Here is a 20,157-nt window from a genome sequence, read left to right as displayed (position 1 = left end):
ATCTATTATGACTAATATGACCCAAGAATTCAACCTTGAACTGGTAAAAGTAGAATTAAAAAGCTCGGTTGACTTGTTTCGCCTTCTAATGTTGTTGTTACCAATGTCACGGCGTCCATTTAGTCTTCGATACCTATAGTTCTCGTTAATGATGTACTTCGAGGTACAGAAGTTTTTCTTTATTGATATTCGTCATGTGAACTCTTTTTCGCTGCAACTGATTAAAAAGAGCAACAGTTCATTAACTTGACAAAAATCATTCGTCATGGATGTACATTGTGTAGGTCTTCTGCATTCCATCATTTTTCATCGATTACTTGTCCATGTGGTGCCTCGAGAACTGCGAGTCTTGAATACCTCCATAGTAAAGTGTCATGATAATTAGGAAAAGGAATTGAAATAGACTTCTAAGAACTTTTCACCGTATGTATTCTTCACGTATAGTCCATTACAGACAGTCCTGATATTGAAAATTTGATAGAAGAGAAAATTGTCGATTACTTGAATAGCGTTCAACACCCATCAGCAACAGCAACCTCTTCCTCCTCAATAGCAGCAGCAGTGTCTCCATCATCTACTTCACAGTCAAAACAGCAAGGAAAGGTAACATGACAATGAAATAAACCAGTAAGCAGTAATGGCTACCCTTAACATGGTTTAGAATGATGGGTAGATTACCAAAAGAGTAGCCATTTTATTCTATGAGAAACGGCTAAGAAAGAATTGGTTCCAATTCTCGAAATCAGAAGAATTCGTGTGCTGGGAACAATGGACAATCACATTACACTTAATAAACGATAACACAACAGTAGCGGCAGAGCAGGAACAGGCAAAGCTAGTCAAGTCGGTCGAGTATCAGTTTAAACAGTCTTTGTTAAAGATACTAAAGATTGTCAATGGGCATAAAGAACACATTCCTTCTATTACAACTACAGAAGGAAACCCATTTCCGTATCAGGTAACTTCACTTTACATTTCGTATAGTATGGTTTTTGTTGCAGCTTAGCCGACTTTAAAGACTACTGTTTTGATCGTAGATTGCAATACAGTCGAACACTGAAAGCTGGAGCTCAATGATGAAACGTTTACATATTGCTGATGTACCAACAATAGAAAGGTCATCGTTGAGCACAAAAAAACCTCACCATCATCAACCGATACCCAATGCTTTGCCAAATGCTAGCAGTAGTAGCACTACTCATAATCAAAGTAGTAGTCGACCACCGAGTTTACGATCCATTAAGCGATATAGTTTAGATGGTCTATAAACGAAAAAACGATCAGTTTATTTCATACAAAAAGAAATCCTAATCTTTTCTTTTTCATGATTTTGAGTGTTTCTATTTCTTCTTTCAACCTAATACAAAGAAAGAAGAAGAGGGGGGTGTATCATATAGTGTGGCTTTTTTTTACAATAAAATAAAGAATAAAATAAGTAATGCTTGAGATCAGGCTGTTGCAAAAACACTTATTTAGCGATTTCAACGCCACCAGTAGCACCCAAGACACGCTTAATATCACCATAGATAGCGCTATAAAAATAAAAAAATGAGTCCTATGCCTCGACTTTTTTTTTTTTTTTTTTTTTCTACAATAAAATGTTGAACTTACAATTGACCAGCAGTGAGGGTAGCAACCATGACAATACGTGGACCGAGACCCAAGAAGAGACCCTTGACACCCAATTGACGGGACATGGAAAGAAGACGAGAAGTGAGGGATTCACCTTCAGCACCCTTTTGCTTGTTAATCTTGGATAATAAGGTATCAGCAGGCTGAGAAACAATAGCAGCAACGGTACCAGCAACAATACCAGAGGAGAGGTTGACAACGGTCATTGTGGAGGGAGTAATATCTTCTTTAGGAGTCTTCAAGCTCTTCAAGATTAATTCACTATTGTAACGAGTAATGTATTAGCGCATTCCGTTGTATGAAGTCGAGTAATTTATCTTTTACTCGTAAGAGAACACTCCATTCAAGGTGACTTAAACCAGAAAAAGAACACTTACGTGGTACGTTCATAGACAACGAACTTGGCCATAGTGTAGGGAACTTGCTTAAACAAGATAGGACCGAAGCCAGAGTAGAAACCCTTGATGGCACCTTCTTCCTTTAAGATTTTGGAGAAACCACTCAAGAGACCAGAAGCGAAAGTGGGTTGAGAGACCAAACGAATACGAGTGGCTTCAAGAGGACAGAGGGCAACATCAGCGAAGAACTCAGCAATAGCAGAAGCACCCAAGTAGATGGCAGTACGGTTTTCACGGGCCTTTTCAACACCGATCAAATCAATGAAGGTCTTCTTCCAGAATTCGTAACCACCGAATTTGAAAGCACCTTGGAGGAAGTAACCAGCGGCGGTAGGGCCGAAACCGGTAAGCAAAGCACCAGCACCTTCGGCTTGAACAACTTGACGGAAACCAGCAATCATACCCTATCATTTGAAACGACGACGGATGGGGCTTGTTAGTTTTTGGTTTTTTTTTTTTTCTTTGATTTGCGCTGACGTTGAGGTCATCCCCAATGCAATAATACACACACATATATATATATATATATATATTATATATTATGTTTGTTTTTCTATTCCCAGCTCTTACTCTCCCTTATATATTTTCCTCGTATCTCTTTCTTACCTTGTTATAGATTTCAGGAGATAATTGGATTCTGGTCTTCACAACATCAACGGGAGTCTATGGATGGAAAATTTACAACAGTTAGTTAATGAATTGATTCAAAGTGCCTGTTTGCTTTGAATAATAAGGTTTTTACCCTATTGAATGTATGAAAATAAAGAAAGATTAGCTCATCTATCCTTTCGGAAATGTCGTTCTTGTCATTTCAGCAGATGAACTTACATAGCACCGTGAGTGATACCACAACAGAGAGCACCAGCAAGGGCGAAACGGGCATAGAGGTTAGCACCGGTGGGAGGAGCACTGGCTTCAATAGGAGAAGGGACGACAAAGTTCTTCTTTAAGGATTCTTGAGTAGGCAACATCTTTATTTTATTAGAGAAGAGTTAGTTCTACAAGTTTGAAGAAAATAAATAATGTAGAATATAAAAAAAAAAAAAAAACTGGAGAATTACAGATATACCGGGAAAAGGTGGGGTTAGAAATAGAGGCGGTTTTTTTCTACAACGAACAAGGGACCACCCAGTTCTTTATTGTTCAATAAGATTTGAGCCAATAATGAAGCTTGTGTTCCTTATTCTTACACACTTTGGAAGCTTGACTTTGCGTGACGTTTCCTTCCCCGCCTTTTTACGACCAATTGCACACCTATTTTTTCCACTGAACACATGTTAAACTTCTTCCCTTTTTTCTAAAGATGACAGAGAAAAACAAAAATAGAAAATATAGAGTCGCTTGCTAAGTCATTTATAAGCGGATATCAGTCTTTGATAGTTTTCATCGAAAAAACTGTTCGTTTGGTAGAAGAGAGGAGATGTAGGGTCGCTCCTATAAGATCAACGAAACTCATACTGCACTAGTTTCTCTACTAAAAGAAGCAGCCATTCTGTACAGCGGCTGGATGACACGATGCTAGTTTGCCATGCCAGTCCTCATTCCCTCGATGCTCAAAGTGGGTTGCCTTAAAAGAAAAAGAGCCATGTACCTATGTTTTATTACGTAATCTAGAGTGCTTTTGATTGGCCTGTTCAGAATTCTAAATTTTTATATGTATGGTTTTGGTATCCTCCAACAGAAATTGCCTCGGTTATAAGAGAGAAGCAATAAAAATGAGAGTTCCTATTACCAAAGCTTCATAAAAGGATGCTACAACGAAGTGGGATAGAGCATTTGAATCCAGCAGCTAATATAAGTCAGAGCGAAGAAAAGCTTATTTTTCTCCATCTGGTCGAATCATATCACGATTTGGTAAGAAGGGTCCAGCTGTAATTTCTGACATTAAAGAATTCCGCGGAACGTTCAAGTAACGTCTCGGATAAGTATAATTCCGGTACGTCGGGGTCCACAATCGAACCTTTTTTTTTTCGTAAAAAAAAAAAATTTTTTATCATCGCCCTTCCTTTTTTTACATTACTGAGCAGTTTCATATAGCAGCTACACGAACCATGGATATAAAAGAGGCATTTAACTATTATTCGCTATTAGAACAGCAATTTTGGAAAAAGCTTTCTGTAGAAACAATAGAGCATGTAACCTTTCAAGGCGAACTAACACCGGTTGATATGTTGCTCTATGGTGAATTTGGATTTTTACTGTTAAATCTTAAGCCTGCCATGTTGATTGATTTTCGTGACGCCAAGATAAACCAATTGTACTTGGAAACAGTTGTGCAGCCCGTAATGCATGCACTGAAATCTGAGACAGCAATTACATTAGATCAATATATCGTCAAAGACGACTTAAGGACACCGGAATCACATTTAAACGGCTGTATATTTGTCTACCACACGAAGAAACGTAACCTCCTGTTGCCCATTTTCGAAGCACAGGAAAATTCAATTATTTTTGAGGAGACCATGGCGATGGTTTTAGATTACCCAGGACACTTACCAAAGGATGAAAGGGACATACCGACGATGATATCTGTAATCTATCTTCACGAGAGGGCAAAGAATAAAGGAACAGTTGCCTTGACAACGTTTGCCATACAGCAATCTGAGAAAGAAGTCACGCTAAAGCATTTTAACAAATATAAAGAGTTATGCAAACGTGAATTAGATATAGAATTAAAGCTTCACATGCAGTAACCCATCATGGTATCGGAAAGAAGGGTTATCCTTGAACCCTGCTTTTTTTGTCATTAGTGCTTGGGTTTTTCCTGACAACCCTTTTTTTTCTTTTTTTTGTTTTCTTCTAAACATGATTTGTTGCAGTTAAATCGTGATTCAAATTCCGCCAAGGGTTCGCTTTTTTTGGATCTCCTTCCGCGGAAAAGCTTAGGTAAGAAGTGCTTGGTGTGAAAAAATTATATGGATGCACACACACAACACGCACGCACGCACGCACGCACACACACACACACACATACAAACAACCAATATCTGTTCTAGTTTTCTATCTGAAACCATTTTTAATTCTTTACCAATTTTTTTTTTTTTCCCTCATTTTTTTATCCTTTCTTTTTTTCCCTTTTTTTCAAAAATTTTGTCATCCCCATCTATTACATAACGCACATTCTATTAAAATAAAACAAGAAAAAAAAAGAAATGAATGAAAGCTTACTATCAATAAAAAACTCTTCTGGAAGACAAGTGAGCATATTGAATAATGAACAAGAAGAGCATCATCATCATCGAGCAGCCAATCATATCATACCTTTCAATAACCATTTAAGGACATTATCCTCACCTCTTGCAACCACAAAGCCCCTACAATCATATCATCCCATCGCCAGTAGTAGTAGTTCTCCTCCTAACAGCAATAGACAAGACGATGACGCTTCATCACAACCGCAGCAACAGCAACCGAAAAGAAAATACCATTGCGCAGAGCCTGGCTGTAACAAAAGTTTCACTACCAGGTATAGCGTTACATAAGTCAGCTCTGAAAGAAAAAACTGAAATTTCTAACACCTGTTTCCCCTCTTAGCGGGCATTTAGCACGACATAACAGGATTCATACAGGAGAAAAGAATTTTCCTTGCTTATTTCCTGGTTGTCAATCTAGATTTTCACGTCAAGATAACATGATGCAACATTATAGAACGCACATGTCACCAAAATCAAGAAGGACCCAAAAAAGAGGCCTAGCAGAAGAAGCAAGGCCTCGCCCGCGCTTACATGCACACCATCGTATTCGATCTGATCCTGTACAAGTCGAGCCACCTTTAACCATCGACCAACATCTGTCCAATTATCACCAATCATTAGGAAGTCATACGAATGAAAAGTATACACCTGTTCGGTTCAACTTTCCTTTACCTCTGAGTGCAGTTGCAAAATCTGCTTCTCCCTCTATTTTGCAGAATAAGAAACAACAACCACAACCATCTCCTGTTAATAAGGTCGCAAAGAACACATCTTCTACACCTTCGCCTACCTTATCTCATACCTCTTCAGTAGCGTCCTTACCTTCCATTCACCAAATGATGATTGATAACGATATGACTAACAATACTACGATGAACCGCAACAGCAGCAGTATCCTAGCCACTACCGATTCAAATACGACCCATATCCATGTACATGCCCAAAGTACGAGTCATTATGGCAACACAAGTAACCATGGCAGTAACCATCCAAACTCTTTTGCCCCGTTACAACATCAATACCAAAATCAACAAGTGCAACAGCAACAACAACAACAACAACAACAACAGCCATCGTCCTCTGATCATACCAGCACCTCCGCCTTACCATCTTTAGCTACTGCTTCAGCATTTTACCAATCTCACCGTCAAACGCCTTCTACAACAACAACTACCACCATTTCCACTACGCATTCAAGCTCCAACAGCAATACGAATCCCTTCTTCTATCAATACCGTCCTCTCATCTACACTGCGCCGAAAAGGTCTAAATTTCCTTTTACACTGCTTCATCCCGAACAATCTCAGCAACGACAACAGCAACCAAAGGAAACAATGATGTCCAACGTTTCACAAAATCAAAATAATGGTAATAGTGGAAATCGGCCACTTCAACAACCCTCTTTTGAGGAAGAGCCGAAGAAGAAGGATGATGCTACAATGGACGACGATAAAAAAGACGGTAGCGGTAGTAGCGATAATAGCAGTGGACGTAAACGTTCTTCATCGAGCGGCTTGCTTCAGCTAGCTCATATTGTCTCTACCTTTGGTTAAAAATGAGCTATCACTATAGAATATTGTAAATCATATATAAAAAATCATTATCAATGTTACCCCCCCCCCCTCCTCCCTTCACCATCCTTTTCTTATTCATTATCAAATTTATCCATGTTGTTTTTCGGGCTGTGCCCCTGTGTATGAAAATTCCCTTATTAAACCCTTTTTTTTTTTCCCTCTTTAAATGTGACGACTTTCTGTATTCTTGACAGATGAAAGCATCTTTCTCAAAAATAAAAAAAAGTTAAAACCTCAAAGGTAAACCACTCTACGAACCTTGAGAAACCTTATTATAGTATGAGCGTCAGTAAACGAATACAAAGATCGTGTTGCTAATCAAGTACTCTTTGTCAAGTTCAAGCTTCTTTCCACGATGATTCACTTGTTCATAAAGATATGTGTGTTGAACAATCAATGGTACATCTATTCTCTCTCACTTGATTCTATCTATGACTTCAAAACTGCTATAGAAAAAAGCAGTGATTTTGCTTCACAACCGTCTCAACACCAACTCAACCAAGGTCGTCGCTTAATGAGGGAATGTTACAGCATGTGCTGCTCATCTTTTTGACATAGTATGTAATACGGTTTCAACGCCATCTACATAATCTATCTTTTAATAAGAATGATTGCATCTCGATTAAGAATGAAAAACAAAGGTTATTTATTCCATTCACCCCCTTTGCTTCTGGGGAAAACACATGTTTTGATTCAGTCTATGCTGTGTATTGAGGAGGTAAATCATCTGGGATATCATCGTGTGATGGTGCTGGAGGCGGAGGCGCCGTGCTGCTATAATTGCCGCTGCTGCTACCATTATCATAAGCCGGTAAGGCTTCGTATTCCCGAGGTATTTCATTTATCTCACCCATTCGCTCCAATAAGCTGCGTAATATGTTTGTGAATTCGATTGCTCCTATCCGTTGTATATTCGTTTTAAAGATTGTACTCCATGTACGTTAGACCGAAATCCTCTGCGATATTCTCCTCATACCCATTTTTACTTCCTTACCACCCTCTGCAAATGTAAGTTTCAGCTGACAATTTCGAGACAACCCACCACCCTGAACCTATTCATGCCGTTCAAGCAACAGGCGCAATGAATATCTGTTTTGAAGACCTTTGATCATGGATCAGTACTTACCGGTATCACTGTGCCCGTAACATAATTGGCTCCAAACCAAGGTTGTTCAAGCTTCCATTGTTTAAAATTAAGAATGGGCACATTCAAGTTTTTAAACTGAGGGGTGGGCTGCGCTGCTAGATAAACGATCTATCTCATCAGATGATCTGTCAGTCCCCCATTTTTCCGTCTTTCCATTTTTTATCGGGTATAATGTCATTACCCTTTGATTAGAGAGAATTAATGTGCCTTTACTCGACTCGTAATGTCCTCTTTAAAAAAAAATAAAAAAATAAATTATATGATCCCTTTAGTTTCATAAGAAAGCATGCTTGGTATGGCATCAACAGTAACGCTCCCTACGCTGAATGTCCAGGATAACCTCCCGGCCTAATTTAGAAAAGTGTGTCAATGGCAAACTGCCAGTTAGCTACTATCCTATTGTTTATCGCGTTTCTAGTCTTCTTTTTTTGGTTTGCACTTTACGAGTCGTTGCAGTCTAGTATAAGTTTTACTTCTGTTTGTGTCAAAAACATTTTTTCTTGGGGTAACGGTACAGCACCTGTACCGTCTTGTGTTAACATAACCCAATTTAGGCTCATTTCCAACAAAAAAAAAAGTCACTTAATGGAAATAAAGGCTTGGAAAGAAATAAGAAAAGTGTTGACAAAACTCTTTGTCTATTGGGGCAAAAAGAGAAAAGAAAAGAAAAGCAAAGGAAAGAAACAAAATGACGCCCAATATTGTCGACTGCTGGCTTTGTGTAATGAAAAGCCTTCAATTTTATTGGACGAACCAAAAGAGTTGTGCATAAAAATCGTGTTTCATCAATGTCATTAACAGCTCTTCAAAAGAGTAAACGTAGTGACCAATGGGTAATAGAGATATGCAATCCTTTTAATTTTCAGTATTTACCGCAGAGGAAACTATATGTGGCTGTAAAATGAAAACAGAAGAAGCTTGCGTCTCTATGTAATTTGGCAAGTTACTGAATCTTTTCCAACAGCAGCAACAAAAAGACATAGCCTTTAGAGGAATAACCAAACAATGACGTCCTATACTCAAGACACTTACAGCTGCTTAAAATTGTAGTGGAAAAGCAATACATATCACTTCAGACAATGACAAAATGTATACACGCATATAGTATCAGGACCTGATATTGCTGTTGAAGATGTTTAAGCAAACAAAAGATTTAAGCTTCTAAATTCAAAACCACTTGAAAGCCCTAATACTCTTTTCTGTTGCACCATGACTCCTGGATTTGAATTCTTGTCCCTTGATGATATGAGACGATGAAGCATCAACAGACAATTGAAACCACATCAAAAAAAGACACCAAAATAAAAACGTCTCACGAAACTGACATCAAAAAGAAAAAATGATGCTGACTGTGAGATTCGAACTCACGCCTCTTGCGAGACCGCAACTTGAGTGCGGCGCCTTAGACCAACTCGGCCAAATCAGCTGATGTCTTGTTGTTTTTTAAAATAAAATAAGTTAAAAACATAATTGTCATATCACGTGATTGCTCAGAAAATTTGGTCCGCTCTTAATTGATGTTGCCGGTATCAGTGCGAAATACTCATTGCGCCCGAACAATTGTCGCCGTCCTTTCTTTTCCTTTGCAATATTTAGAGAGCATTTAACCCCATAAATACGGTTTTTATCTTTACCTTCAAATTACGGTTTTTTTTATTCAGTATCCTTCTGTCTATCGAGAAATAATATTGAGCCTTATCGAAAAGATGATAAATAGCAAACGAAGAAACTGCTTTCATTTTAATAAAACAGCGATGTTTGTATACGAATAAGATAGAAATATCAAGAGAAAAGAAAACAAAAGGAAATCAGTGAAGACTAAGTTATCTTCTTTTATTTCGTAAAATATTATCATAAAGAATGAAGATAAAAACCATGTAGGAAAAAAGTACTTCTATTTATATTTGTGGATATTGTAAAAAACTTTTTTATATCTAAACTCTTAGCTACAAGATGACCTGATGATGAAAGAAAAGACATACCCAATTGTTACTGCACGGCTCATCATGCTGTAGCGGTGCCTTGACCGATTGGATCGGTGAAAGGAGGTAAGTGAGTAGATCTGAGTAAAGGTTCCTTTGACCCGGACTTCGGCAGATACATTATAACTAACGTGACGGGCAAGATAAAGTATTCCTTGATTTTGCCGACGTCTACGTTTCAGTCTTATTGAATTCTGTCAGAATGTAAAGGGTTAAAGTGAGGATCAACAAGTTAGAAGATAATAGCTTAAGTAGATTAGATTTATGTATTGTGGTTTGATCTGCTAATAAAGTTATCTGATTTAATCAAATCCAATTACTATAATATCTTATTCCTAAATGAAGTCAATTACGCATCCAATGTTGTCTCTGATATACAGATGAAATATTCTTCCGTAAAAGAAAAGAACTGTTCTGACAAATCTATCATTCACGGTTATTCTAACCCCTTTAAGGATCCGTAGTCTCTTATTTCAGTATTATGTAATAATCCAAGAGTAATATGCTGTTGGATACAACAAGCGATCAGTAGGCGGATAGAGTTCAGAAGTCAGTAAATAGAGTTGGAACCAGCATTGTTGTACCAGGCAAACATTGAAGAAGGAATGCTGATTATGAAGAGGTAATCTTAGTCTTTGATATAAGAAAATTACAAAGTATTGAAGCATGACAAAAGCTACCATCTTAATGGCGATATACCATCAAAGTAGTCCGCTTTAACGTAAGAAGCATAACTACAGGGATGTTAAGAAAAACAAAAGCATAAACTGGTATTGGCGTCAATAAAAAGTATACTCTAAAAAGGGGAGGGAAGAAAAGCATTGCAAAACGAAAATCTTCAGAGATGGATAAGCAAAGGTTCAAATATTATAAGAGCGAAGGACAGATGCAATAAATGGTTTGCTCTGGTTTCCAGATCAGTCCTGCCTAAGGCGCACCCCTTTGAATTGATTAGGGTAGAGGGTAGATTTATATCCTGTATTTACTTCGAAATGGAACACTTGATTCTCTTCGAAAAGAACAACAATGTTTTGCATGCACACAACGCTTCAGTAGATCTACGCACTCTGAATAAAATAAAAATTAATTTACTTCACTTAGCTATCAGATGATATATATATATATATATATATCTGTCAAGTGAGCTTTTGCAGACTGCTATATCAATACTTTCCAAAAGTGGAATGACCGCATTCATTAGATGGAAATTTTTTCAAATTTATACCGTACGGTACGCTAAAAACAAAAAAAAAACCCTAACGTATCATACTATAAGGCCACAAAAGACTATCAGGAGCTGTGCTTCTACAGAGAGCTAATTAGTACGCCTTAGCTTAAAAAAATACGCAATAAAAGCTATATGTAACTTACACTGTTTAAATGATTGGTCTGCAGCCTAAACATATTGAGAAAAAGCGGAGTAAATTGGTACTTTACCACCCAGGAATATTATGTAATATTTTGGTTGTGGGTGAACTCTCCAATTGTCAGAACAAAATACAGCAATGTGCTTAATTCAGATATCCCCTCTTTCACATCATAGGTAAATATCGCTATACATCCATTATGGAATGGATTCCTTAGGATGCAAAATACATGCATCCATAAGTTCCAGATCAATATACATCATATACTAAACATTTCTTTCGACCGTTCCTTTTCATTTGACAATTATGCATTAAATTGGAATTTCCACATTCACCATTTCATTTGTTTGCACCCGATCTCCAATCAATTCACGTTCGTCGATCATGAACAACAGTACAACATGCCCGCTTTAGGTTTGCCTGCCGATGTCAGCGCTACTGCTGACGGTACCCGTAAGCTTTTCAACAAATGGTCTTACGAAGACGTTGAGGTCAAGGACATCTCCCTCCAAGACTACATTCAAATCCGTCAACAAGTTTACTTGCCTCACACTGCTGGTCGTTTCGCTGTTAAGCGTTTCCGTAAGGCTCAAGTAAGTTTCAATCACCAACTTAAAATCTGATTTGCCAACGCAGCAAAGATCCGTGATCGATGCTAATATTTAACATTTCTTAGTGCCCTATCGTTGAACGTTTGACCAACTCTTTGATGATGACTGGCCGTAACAACGGTAAGAAGCTCATGGCCGCTCGTATCGTTCAACACGCTTTTGAAATCATTCACCTTTTGACCGATGCCAACCCTCTCCAAATCCTCGTTGATGCCATCATCAACTGTGGTCCCCGTGAAGACTCCACCCGTATTGGTTCTCAAGGTACCGTCCGTCGTCAAGCTGTCGATGTTTCTCCTCTTCGTCGTGTCAACCAAGCTATCTCTTTGTTGACCATCGGTACTCGTGAATCTGCTTTCCGTAACATCAAGACTGTTGCTGAATGTCTCGCTGATGAATTGATTAACGCTGCTAAGGGTTCTGCTAACTCTTATGCCATCAAGAAGAAGGACGAACTTGAACGTGTTGCCAAGTCCAACCGTTAAAGAATTTGTATCAATATTATCTTGGCTTATTGTCTTATCTGTGTAGCAGGTGATGAAACGTAAGCAGAAATGAAGGTGCAATAAATTTTTCTTTTATTTCGTCATAAAATAAATGTTATTGTTGTACTACTCATCCGAATCTTTTAGCTAGTAGTTAAGGATGCTATTGATCATTGTTGTCTTCCTGGGCATAATACAGCTTTCGTTCTTCGATCTGTTCCTCAATACTTTTGAGATTGGGCACATTTAAGTAACCCTTGTGATATGTCAATACTTCTTCAAGTAATAAGTGTGGGATCAAATTTCTATGAGTAAGAAAAGACATAGGATCAGCACAGAGGATGTGAGATGATGGATATTATGTGATAAGTATTCACCTTCTTGGCGCAACTTTCAGGCAGTGCTCAGCATCCATTTTCAAATCCAGTACACTATCATAATGCGCACCAGAACTGAATCCAATACGAAGAGAGTATTCCTTTTCAGGCACACTCTGTCTGTTTCGTTCATACAATTCAAATGTGATCTGTGTCAAAACTGGATGAAAAAGACGAGAGATGTTGGATGGTTAGTCAGTGCTCAGGACTGCAGAATGAAAGTGTTCTATGCTATTTACAGTCTAGTTCGGGTAGAGTGTTACGAGGGACCTTAGTAGGTACTCCCGATAAGTAAATCAAATTCAGAAGTGCGTGGACATGAGATTCCTTCGTGAAATATAAGCGTGTTCGTCCGTTATCAGCTGATTTCATCTCATCCAGATCATTTAAAATTTTCTTCAGCAAAGGAAAACCTATGAGCATGCCTATGTTCTTCTTCTCCGTATCTGATATACCAAATTCCAAGGGTGCGATGAAGTCAAACATGATTTTAACTGCTCTGTACAATCGTCGAATCTCGGATCCACATCTACTTAACAAAGGCGATGAATTTGAATCAAAAGAAGTTCGCATATTACTCGTGTTACAACTGCTAATGCTGTCAAAGTCATCACTATTATAGTTGGTTGCCGTTTCATCACTAAAAATAGTTTGTAGAAATGGCCTGTTGTGAAGTGCATCATATTTCAGTGAATCGTACAACGCTGGAATCCAAGATGGGTCAGGATAATTATCAGGATGCGTTAGTCGTCTCATTTCAGCCTCATCACTTTCATCACCTGTTACAGTAGAAGCAAAGTTTTGAAACATTCTTTCCCATCTTTCTTTGAATAAAAGAGGTGAATCTAAACAACACCAGCGTCTTTGTATATTGTCAACGTCTTTAGTAGCCCAATTCTCGTTCATAATTCGTTGCATCCTTCCCATAATGGTAGCTATTTCCTCAAGGACAACGTGAGGTTGCGGAAGTTTCGGTGACCAACCTAGTTGCGCCAGCATCCATTCAGGGATATCATTTCCAGGCCGTAACAATCCTTTCAATTGTCGTTTAACTGCATCTGCCTGATCTTTCGCAGCATTACTGTCATCCAATAAATATTTGCTTTCAGAGATAATTCCATCTAATGATTCAGAATCACCAAGGAACCATCGAGCAAATACTTGAGCTGTAGAGAGTGAAAAGAGTCAGCTTCCTGGCCAGGTAGATGCTCATATAAACAGATAGCTACCTGTATCCCTAACACGTCTTTCAGAACTGCTGTAAATCTTAACGTCAGCTAAAATTTCTCGATTCAAAATATTCATATCTTTTCTTAGATTTTCAGCTAAATCTCGTGATTGATGTCGACCTGCATGCGTAAACTACAGCGAAGATCAGTATTTCATTTTGGTATCAGAAGAATTGTCGCAAGCTCACCTCTCCTCCCCATTTAACAATTATCTGCAATTTGACGAGCTTTTGACTTTCTTTATCAAATTTAGGCTTCAACTGCACTTTAGTACCAGGTAATTCGTGCTTTTTCTCTAATATCTCTTTGAGCGATTTCAACTTAAGTTCATCCTTAACAGTGATAGAGAAGGCAAAAAGGCATTCATCAATAGCCTTTAGTACCGATTGCAACTGATGCTTTTGTCTAAATACTACTTCACGTCTCGATCCTTCAAGTAAATCGATAAATGGTTGCTCCATAATGGAAACTTTCAATTTCTCTTTGGGCGTACGGTCACCATGGCGGAACACTGCCACAAATCCCTTTAACCTCCAAGAATTGGCAGGTGATATCTCGGGAGGAATCTGATCAGCAAGTGATAGTGGCCTTTCTTGCATAGACCTGTAAAATGCTTCTTTCAAAATTCTCGCGCATTGATCATAGTAGAAATCGTTTCCTTTCACAAAACTCCAGCCATTGACATCTATTACGTAGGGTTTTCCTTGTACTCGTAATATATCCAAGCCGCAAACCGTTTGGCCAAATGCTTTTGATACTTTTCGTGCTATATCCTCTTCTTCCTGTGTAAGCTTTGCGCAATATCTGATTTCTTTACCGTCCATATTACGTCTTACATGTCCGTCTACAGTAGGGGATCTGTTCGACTAACATATCAATGCCAATATATGATAGGTAACTATAGTTTTTGTCTCCTTACTTTCTAGTTTCGGCATGAACAAATTGCGGTCCTACAGTGTATACCTTTATGTCCTCCAAATTCTCTGTTTCCATCATTTTTTCATATACCCACGATCCTTCTTCTTTTGGTCTCAATAAATCAGCATCAAACTCACTGGATTTGTTGCCTATCTGTATGCCCCATGTTAAAGCAATTTTTTAAAACTGAAGAAGGATAACCCAACAAAGAAGTCCTTATTAAAAATTACCTTTCTAAAAAGCCTTCGTCCTCCTCCTCCTCTTCTTTCTGAATAGTAGATATTGATATTGTGATCCTCACCGTTGGTAGGCTTCTCAATAAATGTCTTCTCCAGGGTTTTCCCCTGTGCCTCAATGTAAGTATCGTGAATCTTCACTGACTGAGTATTGGTTGCATATCTTGCCAACACGCGATCAATATCCATGCCCGTGCACTCTTTGAATGCCTTAGCGGCATCTGGATCTACTCTGGCGCCACCATCTCTTGACACAACCAAACGAGGGGGGGTGGGTACACCAATAGCGTCCAAAATGGATAGAACTACTCTTCTATCCCATAATAATGTTTGCATAAACACATTATTGACAACAAATGGTTTTCGTAGCTTTGTGTAAGCGACAGCCTTTTTCATTGGAAATCCACTAGAATAGAAGCAGATCAAAAAATCACAGCCTGGCCAATTTTCAATATCTTTTTATTTTGTTTTTGAAAAGAAGTAGCGCAATAAGTATACAATTTCTTAGATCATATTATGCACACTTGCTTACCTTCATCAATAATGGTTTTGTCCCCAAAAATGACGATTTCAAAATCACCATAAGCTAATAACCTATTAAGGATGTGCCGCATAGGTTTTGACCTAGCCTTTCTATCCATAGCGCAAACACCCACAACGTCTAATATCAGAAAAATCTTTTATTTCAGAACGTAAAGAATGGGGAATCGGCCCTGAAAATCATTTATTTCATTTGTTTCTTTATGCATAATACATTGTGCTCGAGTTGAATTATTCTCATTCATAGAGGGCGAGGATTCATTTGTAGACATTTTGCTTGAGATTGAAATGACACAGTTCAGAGTTACGAAAAGAGGGAAAAAAGATAGTTTTCTCTTAAAATTACTTGTATAATCAAGCCTAGATTTGCCGGAATTTCTCAGTAGCAACATCTTTTTTTTCTTTCATGTTGGACAAGACTTAAAATAAACAACTTTAATAAAAATGTCATTATTTCAACTGTCAGTAGCATGTACGTCTCTAGGTGGGACCAGTGTTTTGTCAATAATAATATTGCAAATCTAAAGAGCATGTACTTCAGCCATAACCTCAGCCATATCTTCAAACTGTGAATACCGCTTGATCAGCAGAGATACGATTTGGCATTATACCTACAAATGAATGTAAAAGTGAAAATCTTATCCGTATCAGCCTCGCGCACCTCACATAATAGCAAGCAAAAAAAAAAGGGGGTGGGGGGAGGTAGGGCGGGGATTCTATCATCCCCTGATTTTCTTTTTCGAGCACGTAACATAACCGATCCTTTTGCACTCTTTTTTTTTTTTTTTTTCTTTTGATGACCATTGCTCTTCCATTCCGACGATTGTACTCTTCGAAGGTCTGGTTAGCAAGACAAGCAAAAGACCCTTATGTGAAGCTAGCCAAAGAGAGCAACTTTCGAGCACGAAGCAGTTTTAAATTGATACAGATTGATAAAAAGTATAGCATTTTTCAGAAAAATGATATCGTAGTTGATTGCGGGGCAGCACCAGGCGGTTGGACACAAGTAGCAGCTCGCAAAGTGGGAAGGCAAGGGCTTGTTGTTGGTATCGATTTATTGCCGGTTGAACCCTTTTCTACGAAAGATCAGAATATCCAATTGATCGAAGGAAACTTTATGACAACTAAAACACAGAAGAAAATTAAAGATATGCTAAATGGACAATATGTGAATGTCGTCCTAACCGACATGGCACCCAATTTTTCTGGAAATCATTTGAGAGATCATGCACGCTCTATAGAGTTATGTGAATCGGTTCTTACGTTCGCAAAGGCGAACCTGTTACCGGGCGGGCATTTTATTGCGAAGGTAATTTTTTCCTGTCCAAGGTTGACTGGAAGTGATTTATACAAAAATTCATCTTTTCGCTCACTCTATGTTTGTTATGCTTTTCCTTACAGTTTTTGGCTGGAGGCACAGAGGGCGAATTCAAACGAAAACTACAGTCAGAGTTTCAAAAAGTCATGTATGTAAAGCCTGATGCTTCAAGAAAGCAATCATCTGAAGGATATTATGTTGCAATGGACTTCAAACCATCTGCTACTAAAACTGAAAGCAATGAAAATGATGAATAATTTAATGAAAACGATGAATAATTTAATGATGTGTTCTGTAATTCCGAAAGAGGGTTGGCAGGCGTAAAAATGAGAAAATATCTGTTTGTAACTGATAGAAAGCTTTATCCAACCAAAAGAATATTATACAACTTCAAGGTATGAAGTTACACTTTCTTGATCTCCTCTTCTTTAACATTAGACTTATCTCCAGTCCTTGTCTTTGAGTCGACTATGATGTAATATTCTTTGATTAAAAGAGTGGATATAAATGCGATTCCCGAAACGATGGCAACTATATATGGGCGGAGGAATAAACTCGATAAGTTCTTTTTTGCAAGTTGGCTATCCATAGTGAGAGCAAACTTTCTTAAATCTTACCTAATAAATAGACTTTGTCCAATGCTTCTAAGCATATCTTCTCAACCCTCTGTCTCAGCATGTAATGGAGGCTTTTCAAAGCAGGTATACTACTCAGATTGAAATCAGAACGTGTCACTTTTTTCAAATGTTCCAATTGGGTAGTTGTATCATATCTGAATAAAACGGCTGCAATGTTCACACCAAATGCACCACCAAATATTCTCATGAATTGCCCATGAGCTGTCGCAATTGTAAGACTACGAAGATAGAGAAACAATCACAATCAGTGCAAAGAGAAAGTTAGATAAGTTATGATCATTTGAAGGGTTACAGCAGAGCGAAATATCATTCACTACTGAGCGTTCAACATACTCTTCTTTGGCAATGCCGGCTTGACCTGCAACCGTGGTGATATTCTTTATAGATCCAAGACCTAAACCGAATAAACCAAGATAAATGAAAAGAAGATATTCTGGTGTAGCTAGATTTGATGTTTGCAAAAGTGATGACCCCACAATACAGAAAGCAGCTCCGAGCCATAACAAGAAGCGATAATAACCTGTCTTTTGCACAATAAGGCCAGATAGCAGTCCACTTACAACGGCTGTAACAAAAAAGGGCAGGAGCTTGCAAGCTGACTGAACAGCATTGTCATTCTTGACAATTTGGAAGTGTAAAGGAACAAAATACATGATGGCGTTGTTCATCATACCTCCTGTGAATTGACACGCAAGAATGGCTATGTTGCTTCTGGACATGACAAAATGGCGAGGAAATATAGGAAATCTGATTAAAAATACCTCAGTGACGACAAAAAGGATGATAAGCGCAGGCCCAAGAGTTAATAGGGCCACTACAGCTGGATCTGTAAAGGAGAGTCTTTCACCTCCCAGTTGAAGGCCTGCTAAGAGACTGACAGCGCCAGGCATTAAAAGCACCAAGCTAGCATAATCGACCTCGGTAAGTTGCTTCCAAATTGTCTTTTCACCATTTATTCTCTCCTTCTGTTTCTTTGTAAGTGGTAACTTGCAGAATACTAAAGTAAGGGTAATAATAACAGCTCTACATAGTTTATGCATTGTTAGTATACGTCCAGAAATGAACATTGGCCAATTTAATTGGAAACAAACAAGCAATTCTTACCCGACAAAAATGTTGACGTAAAAAGCCCATCTAACCAATTATACAGAAAAATGGGTTATTTGATCATTTACGTTAGCGTAAATAGGCGTTTCTGTTTATGTACCTCCATTGGCCACGGTCAGCCAAGAAGCCTCCCAACAAGGGCCCAATAAGTGTAGCCATACCAATCGCAAGTCCTAATATGCCCTGATATATAGCTATTCAATATTGTTAGAAAAATTGACAGCATTAAAAATACAGTTGTTTGTTTGACTCAAAACTGACAGCATTACCTCTTGTTCTGCTATCCATCAATTCACATATGATAATAAGGACAGACGTGAAAAGGCCAGCAGCGCCAATGCCTTGTACAGCTGATGTACAGGACGGAGATATTAAGATAAACTGCTGCATAGTAGATGCATGAAATCATCGACGTTCTCACTCACCTCTGCTGATTATCAACATCATCATACTGTTCGACACTCCGCATAGCACGCTTCCAAAGATGAAGATAAGGATGCAGCAAGAGTACGATATCCGTTGCCCACTGTTGGGAAAAAAATGGTGAGGATTTTGGTCAGCCTCGAATTGCATTACTGATAATTGTCCATAAGTTTCGAGTTTACATAATCTCAGTAATTGAACAATAAACAGGTTGAAATCCACTCAAGGTTAATAGGTAAGCTGAGCCAATCTATTAATAAAAATTAATTACTATTCAGCCGAGCCAAAAGTGTTGCAAATTGGGGAGAGGGGGTTGAAACGGTTCATTTACCCAGCCGATCTGATCTACAGCGTTGAATTCGGATGCAATGATACCCGCCGCAGTGATGATGATAGTCGTGTCTAATGTTGCCATAAAAAACCCAAGCAACAATCTTGGAAATAAACAAAAATAGATATCAGAATATATTGTTTTCAAGTGCCAATGATCTATGCTAGTCTATCTTACCCTGTGAATAATATAATAAATCTGACATCAGAAAGCTTGAATTGCTGTTGCTTTTCCGAAAAATCTATGGCATCTTCAGAGCATTCTTCGCTGACCATGTCAACTGATGCTTCTATTTCATCTTTTAATATCGTCGTATCGACCTTTATGTTTGTCTTTTCATTGGGAGTGATCGAATTTTCTGTGGCTACTGAATTTTCATTAGCTGTCATTGACATTTAAATAGCTACTTTGTCAAATGCTCGAAAGAAGGAAGTAACAATAACAAAAAGGTGGGAGAAATTTTAGAAACCTCTGGTTAGCCTTATAAAAAATGTTGAATTATGTAAAGAAAAAGTTCTAATGAAACGAGATAATACATGAACTCAATATATTGGATATCATTTTATAAAGGAGGTGGGTAAGGCATGCATTTTTCTTTCTTTTGTGTGGTTCTTACATCTTTAGTCAATTAGAAGAAGATTGCCCTTAAA

The 20,157-nt window shown here is 38.2% G+C and overlaps 11 protein-coding genes and 1 non-coding gene across 12 annotated transcripts; 6 read left to right on the top strand and 6 right to left on the bottom strand.

The window, feature by feature from the left end:
* Window positions 1–7: 7 nt before the first annotated feature.
* On the top strand, window positions 8–1,268 carry BDF20DRAFT_915413 (uncharacterized protein; the record flags this gene model as incomplete). The annotated part of the gene is made up of 6 exons (XM_053084311.1): window positions 8–43; window positions 124–163; window positions 285–364; window positions 445–603; window positions 674–958; window positions 1,038–1,268. 6 exons carry the CDS (start codon window positions 8–10, stop codon window positions 1,266–1,268), a joined length of 831 nt encoding a protein of 276 aa, XP_052933399.1.
* A 200-nt stretch (window positions 1,269–1,468) lies between these two features.
* Window positions 1,469–3,001, bottom strand: BDF20DRAFT_915412 (mitochondrial carrier domain-containing protein; the record flags this gene model as incomplete). Its single annotated transcript, XM_053084310.1, has 6 exons — window positions 1,469–1,532; window positions 1,612–1,893; window positions 2,010–2,434; window positions 2,637–2,693; window positions 2,773–2,815; window positions 2,859–3,001. 6 exons carry the CDS (start codon window positions 2,999–3,001, stop codon window positions 1,469–1,471), a joined length of 1,014 nt encoding a protein of 337 aa, XP_052933398.1.
* Window positions 3,002–4,198: 1,197 nt separating this feature from the next.
* On the top strand, window positions 4,199–4,723 carry BDF20DRAFT_825394 (uncharacterized protein; the record flags this gene model as incomplete). Its single annotated transcript, XM_053077972.1, has 1 exon — window positions 4,199–4,723. One exon carries the CDS (start codon window positions 4,199–4,201, stop codon window positions 4,721–4,723), a length of 525 nt encoding a protein of 174 aa, XP_052933397.1.
* A 723-nt stretch (window positions 4,724–5,446) lies between these two features.
* On the top strand, window positions 5,447–5,685 carry BDF20DRAFT_788901 (uncharacterized protein; the record flags this gene model as incomplete). Its single annotated transcript, XM_053076154.1, has 2 exons — window positions 5,447–5,496; window positions 5,565–5,685. Coding segments are annotated over 2 exons (171 nt in total), but the record flags the coding sequence as incomplete, so codon positions are not given.
* BDF20DRAFT_824508 (uncharacterized protein) lies at window positions 5,686–6,777 on the top strand (the record flags this gene model as incomplete). Its single annotated transcript, XM_053077901.1, has 3 exons — window positions 5,686–5,848; window positions 6,353–6,592; window positions 6,683–6,777. 3 exons carry the CDS (start codon window positions 5,686–5,688, stop codon window positions 6,775–6,777), a joined length of 498 nt encoding a protein of 165 aa, XP_052933395.1.
* Window positions 6,778–7,288: 511 nt separating this feature from the next.
* On the bottom strand, window positions 7,289–8,609 carry BDF20DRAFT_690175 (uncharacterized protein). The gene is made up of 6 exons (XM_053076042.1): window positions 8,390–8,609; window positions 8,267–8,293; window positions 8,127–8,175; window positions 7,925–8,053; window positions 7,793–7,850; window positions 7,289–7,693 (listed from the first exon to the last, which is right to left on the bottom strand). The coding sequence occupies exons 1-6, from the start codon at window positions 8,503–8,505 to the stop codon at window positions 7,497–7,499; spliced, it is 576 nt and encodes a 191-aa protein (XP_052933394.1). The 5' UTR covers window positions 8,506–8,609; the 3' UTR covers window positions 7,289–7,496.
* A 679-nt stretch (window positions 8,610–9,288) lies between these two features.
* On the bottom strand, window positions 9,289–9,371 carry BDF20DRAFT_t131. The gene has a single exon. It is a non-coding gene; the product is annotated as a tRNA-Leu (tRNA).
* A 103-nt stretch (window positions 9,372–9,474) lies between these two features.
* Window positions 9,475–10,749, bottom strand: BDF20DRAFT_837927 (uncharacterized protein; the record flags this gene model as incomplete). Its single annotated transcript, XM_053079102.1, has 3 exons — window positions 9,475–9,526; window positions 9,928–10,121; window positions 10,627–10,749. The coding sequence occupies 3 exons, from the start codon at window positions 10,747–10,749 to the stop codon at window positions 9,475–9,477; spliced, it is 369 nt and encodes a 122-aa protein (XP_052933393.1).
* Window positions 10,750–11,694: 945 nt separating this feature from the next.
* On the top strand, window positions 11,695–12,439 carry BDF20DRAFT_885445 (40S ribosomal protein S5; the record flags this gene model as incomplete). The annotated part of the gene is made up of 2 exons (XM_053081936.1): window positions 11,695–11,887; window positions 11,971–12,439. Coding segments are annotated over 2 exons (613 nt in total), but the record flags the coding sequence as incomplete, so codon positions are not given.
* On the bottom strand, window positions 12,288–16,037 carry BDF20DRAFT_885436 (histidine phosphatase superfamily-domain-containing protein). Its single transcript, XM_053081935.1, has 8 exons — window positions 15,683–16,037; window positions 15,145–15,605; window positions 14,916–15,067; window positions 14,185–14,854; window positions 13,997–14,129; window positions 13,007–13,933; window positions 12,768–12,927; window positions 12,288–12,695 (listed from the first exon to the last, which is right to left on the bottom strand). Exons 1-8 carry the CDS (start codon window positions 15,789–15,791, stop codon window positions 12,554–12,556), a joined length of 2,754 nt encoding a protein of 917 aa, XP_052933391.1. The 5' UTR covers window positions 15,792–16,037; the 3' UTR covers window positions 12,288–12,553.
* Window positions 16,038–16,486: 449 nt separating this feature from the next.
* On the top strand, window positions 16,487–17,265 carry BDF20DRAFT_915406 (ribosomal RNA large subunit methyltransferase J; the record flags this gene model as incomplete). Its single annotated transcript, XM_053084309.1, has 2 exons — window positions 16,487–16,999; window positions 17,092–17,265. The coding sequence occupies 2 exons, from the start codon at window positions 16,487–16,489 to the stop codon at window positions 17,263–17,265; spliced, it is 687 nt and encodes a 228-aa protein (XP_052933390.1).
* A 146-nt stretch (window positions 17,266–17,411) lies between these two features.
* Window positions 17,412–19,902, bottom strand: BDF20DRAFT_915405 (major facilitator superfamily domain-containing protein; the record flags this gene model as incomplete). The annotated part of the gene is made up of 10 exons (XM_053084308.1): window positions 17,412–17,539; window positions 17,626–17,864; window positions 17,980–18,669; window positions 18,751–18,780; window positions 18,854–18,947; window positions 19,023–19,103; window positions 19,179–19,279; window positions 19,359–19,426; window positions 19,508–19,610; window positions 19,685–19,902. 10 exons carry the CDS (start codon window positions 19,900–19,902, stop codon window positions 17,412–17,414), a joined length of 1,752 nt encoding a protein of 583 aa, XP_052933389.1.
* Between the last annotated feature and the right edge of the window lie 255 nt (window positions 19,903–20,157).

Source organism: Mycotypha africana (genome assembly GCF_025528875.1).
Source record: "Mycotypha africana strain NRRL 2978 chromosome Unknown BDF20scaffold_9, whole genome shotgun sequence".
Taxonomy (NCBI): domain Eukaryota; kingdom Fungi; phylum Mucoromycota; class Mucoromycetes; order Mucorales; family Mycotyphaceae; genus Mycotypha; species Mycotypha africana.
Note: the sequence above shows the minus strand (reverse complement) of the source record. Positions and strands in the feature narration are given on the sequence as shown.

Excerpts from the sequence above, each read along its gene's own strand:
- BDF20DRAFT_690175 (XM_053076042.1), bottom strand. The coding sequence starts at position 8,505 with ATGAGCCTAAATTGGGTTATGTTAACACAAGACGGTACAGGTGCTGTA. Across the intron at positions 8,054-8,126 it reads TAATTCTCTCTAATCAAAGG|ATCGTTTATCTAGCAGCGCA; the intron begins GTAATGACATTA and ends CTGATGAGATAG. Across the intron at positions 7,694-7,792 it reads ACTTACATTTGCAGAGGGTG|CAATCGAATTCACAAACATA; the intron begins GTAAGGAAGTAA and ends AACGGATAGGAG.
- BDF20DRAFT_885436 (XM_053081935.1), bottom strand. The coding sequence starts at position 15,791 with ATGGATAGAAAGGCTAGGTCAAAACCTATGCGGCACATCCTTAATAGG. Across the intron at positions 15,068-15,144 it reads GACGAAGGCTTTTTAGAAAG|ATAGGCAACAAATCCAGTGA; the intron begins GTAATTTTTAAT and ends TGGGGCATACAG. Across the intron at positions 12,928-13,006 it reads CACTCTACCCGAACTAGACT|TTTTGACACAGATCACATTT; the intron begins GTAAATAGCATA and ends TTTTTCATCCAG.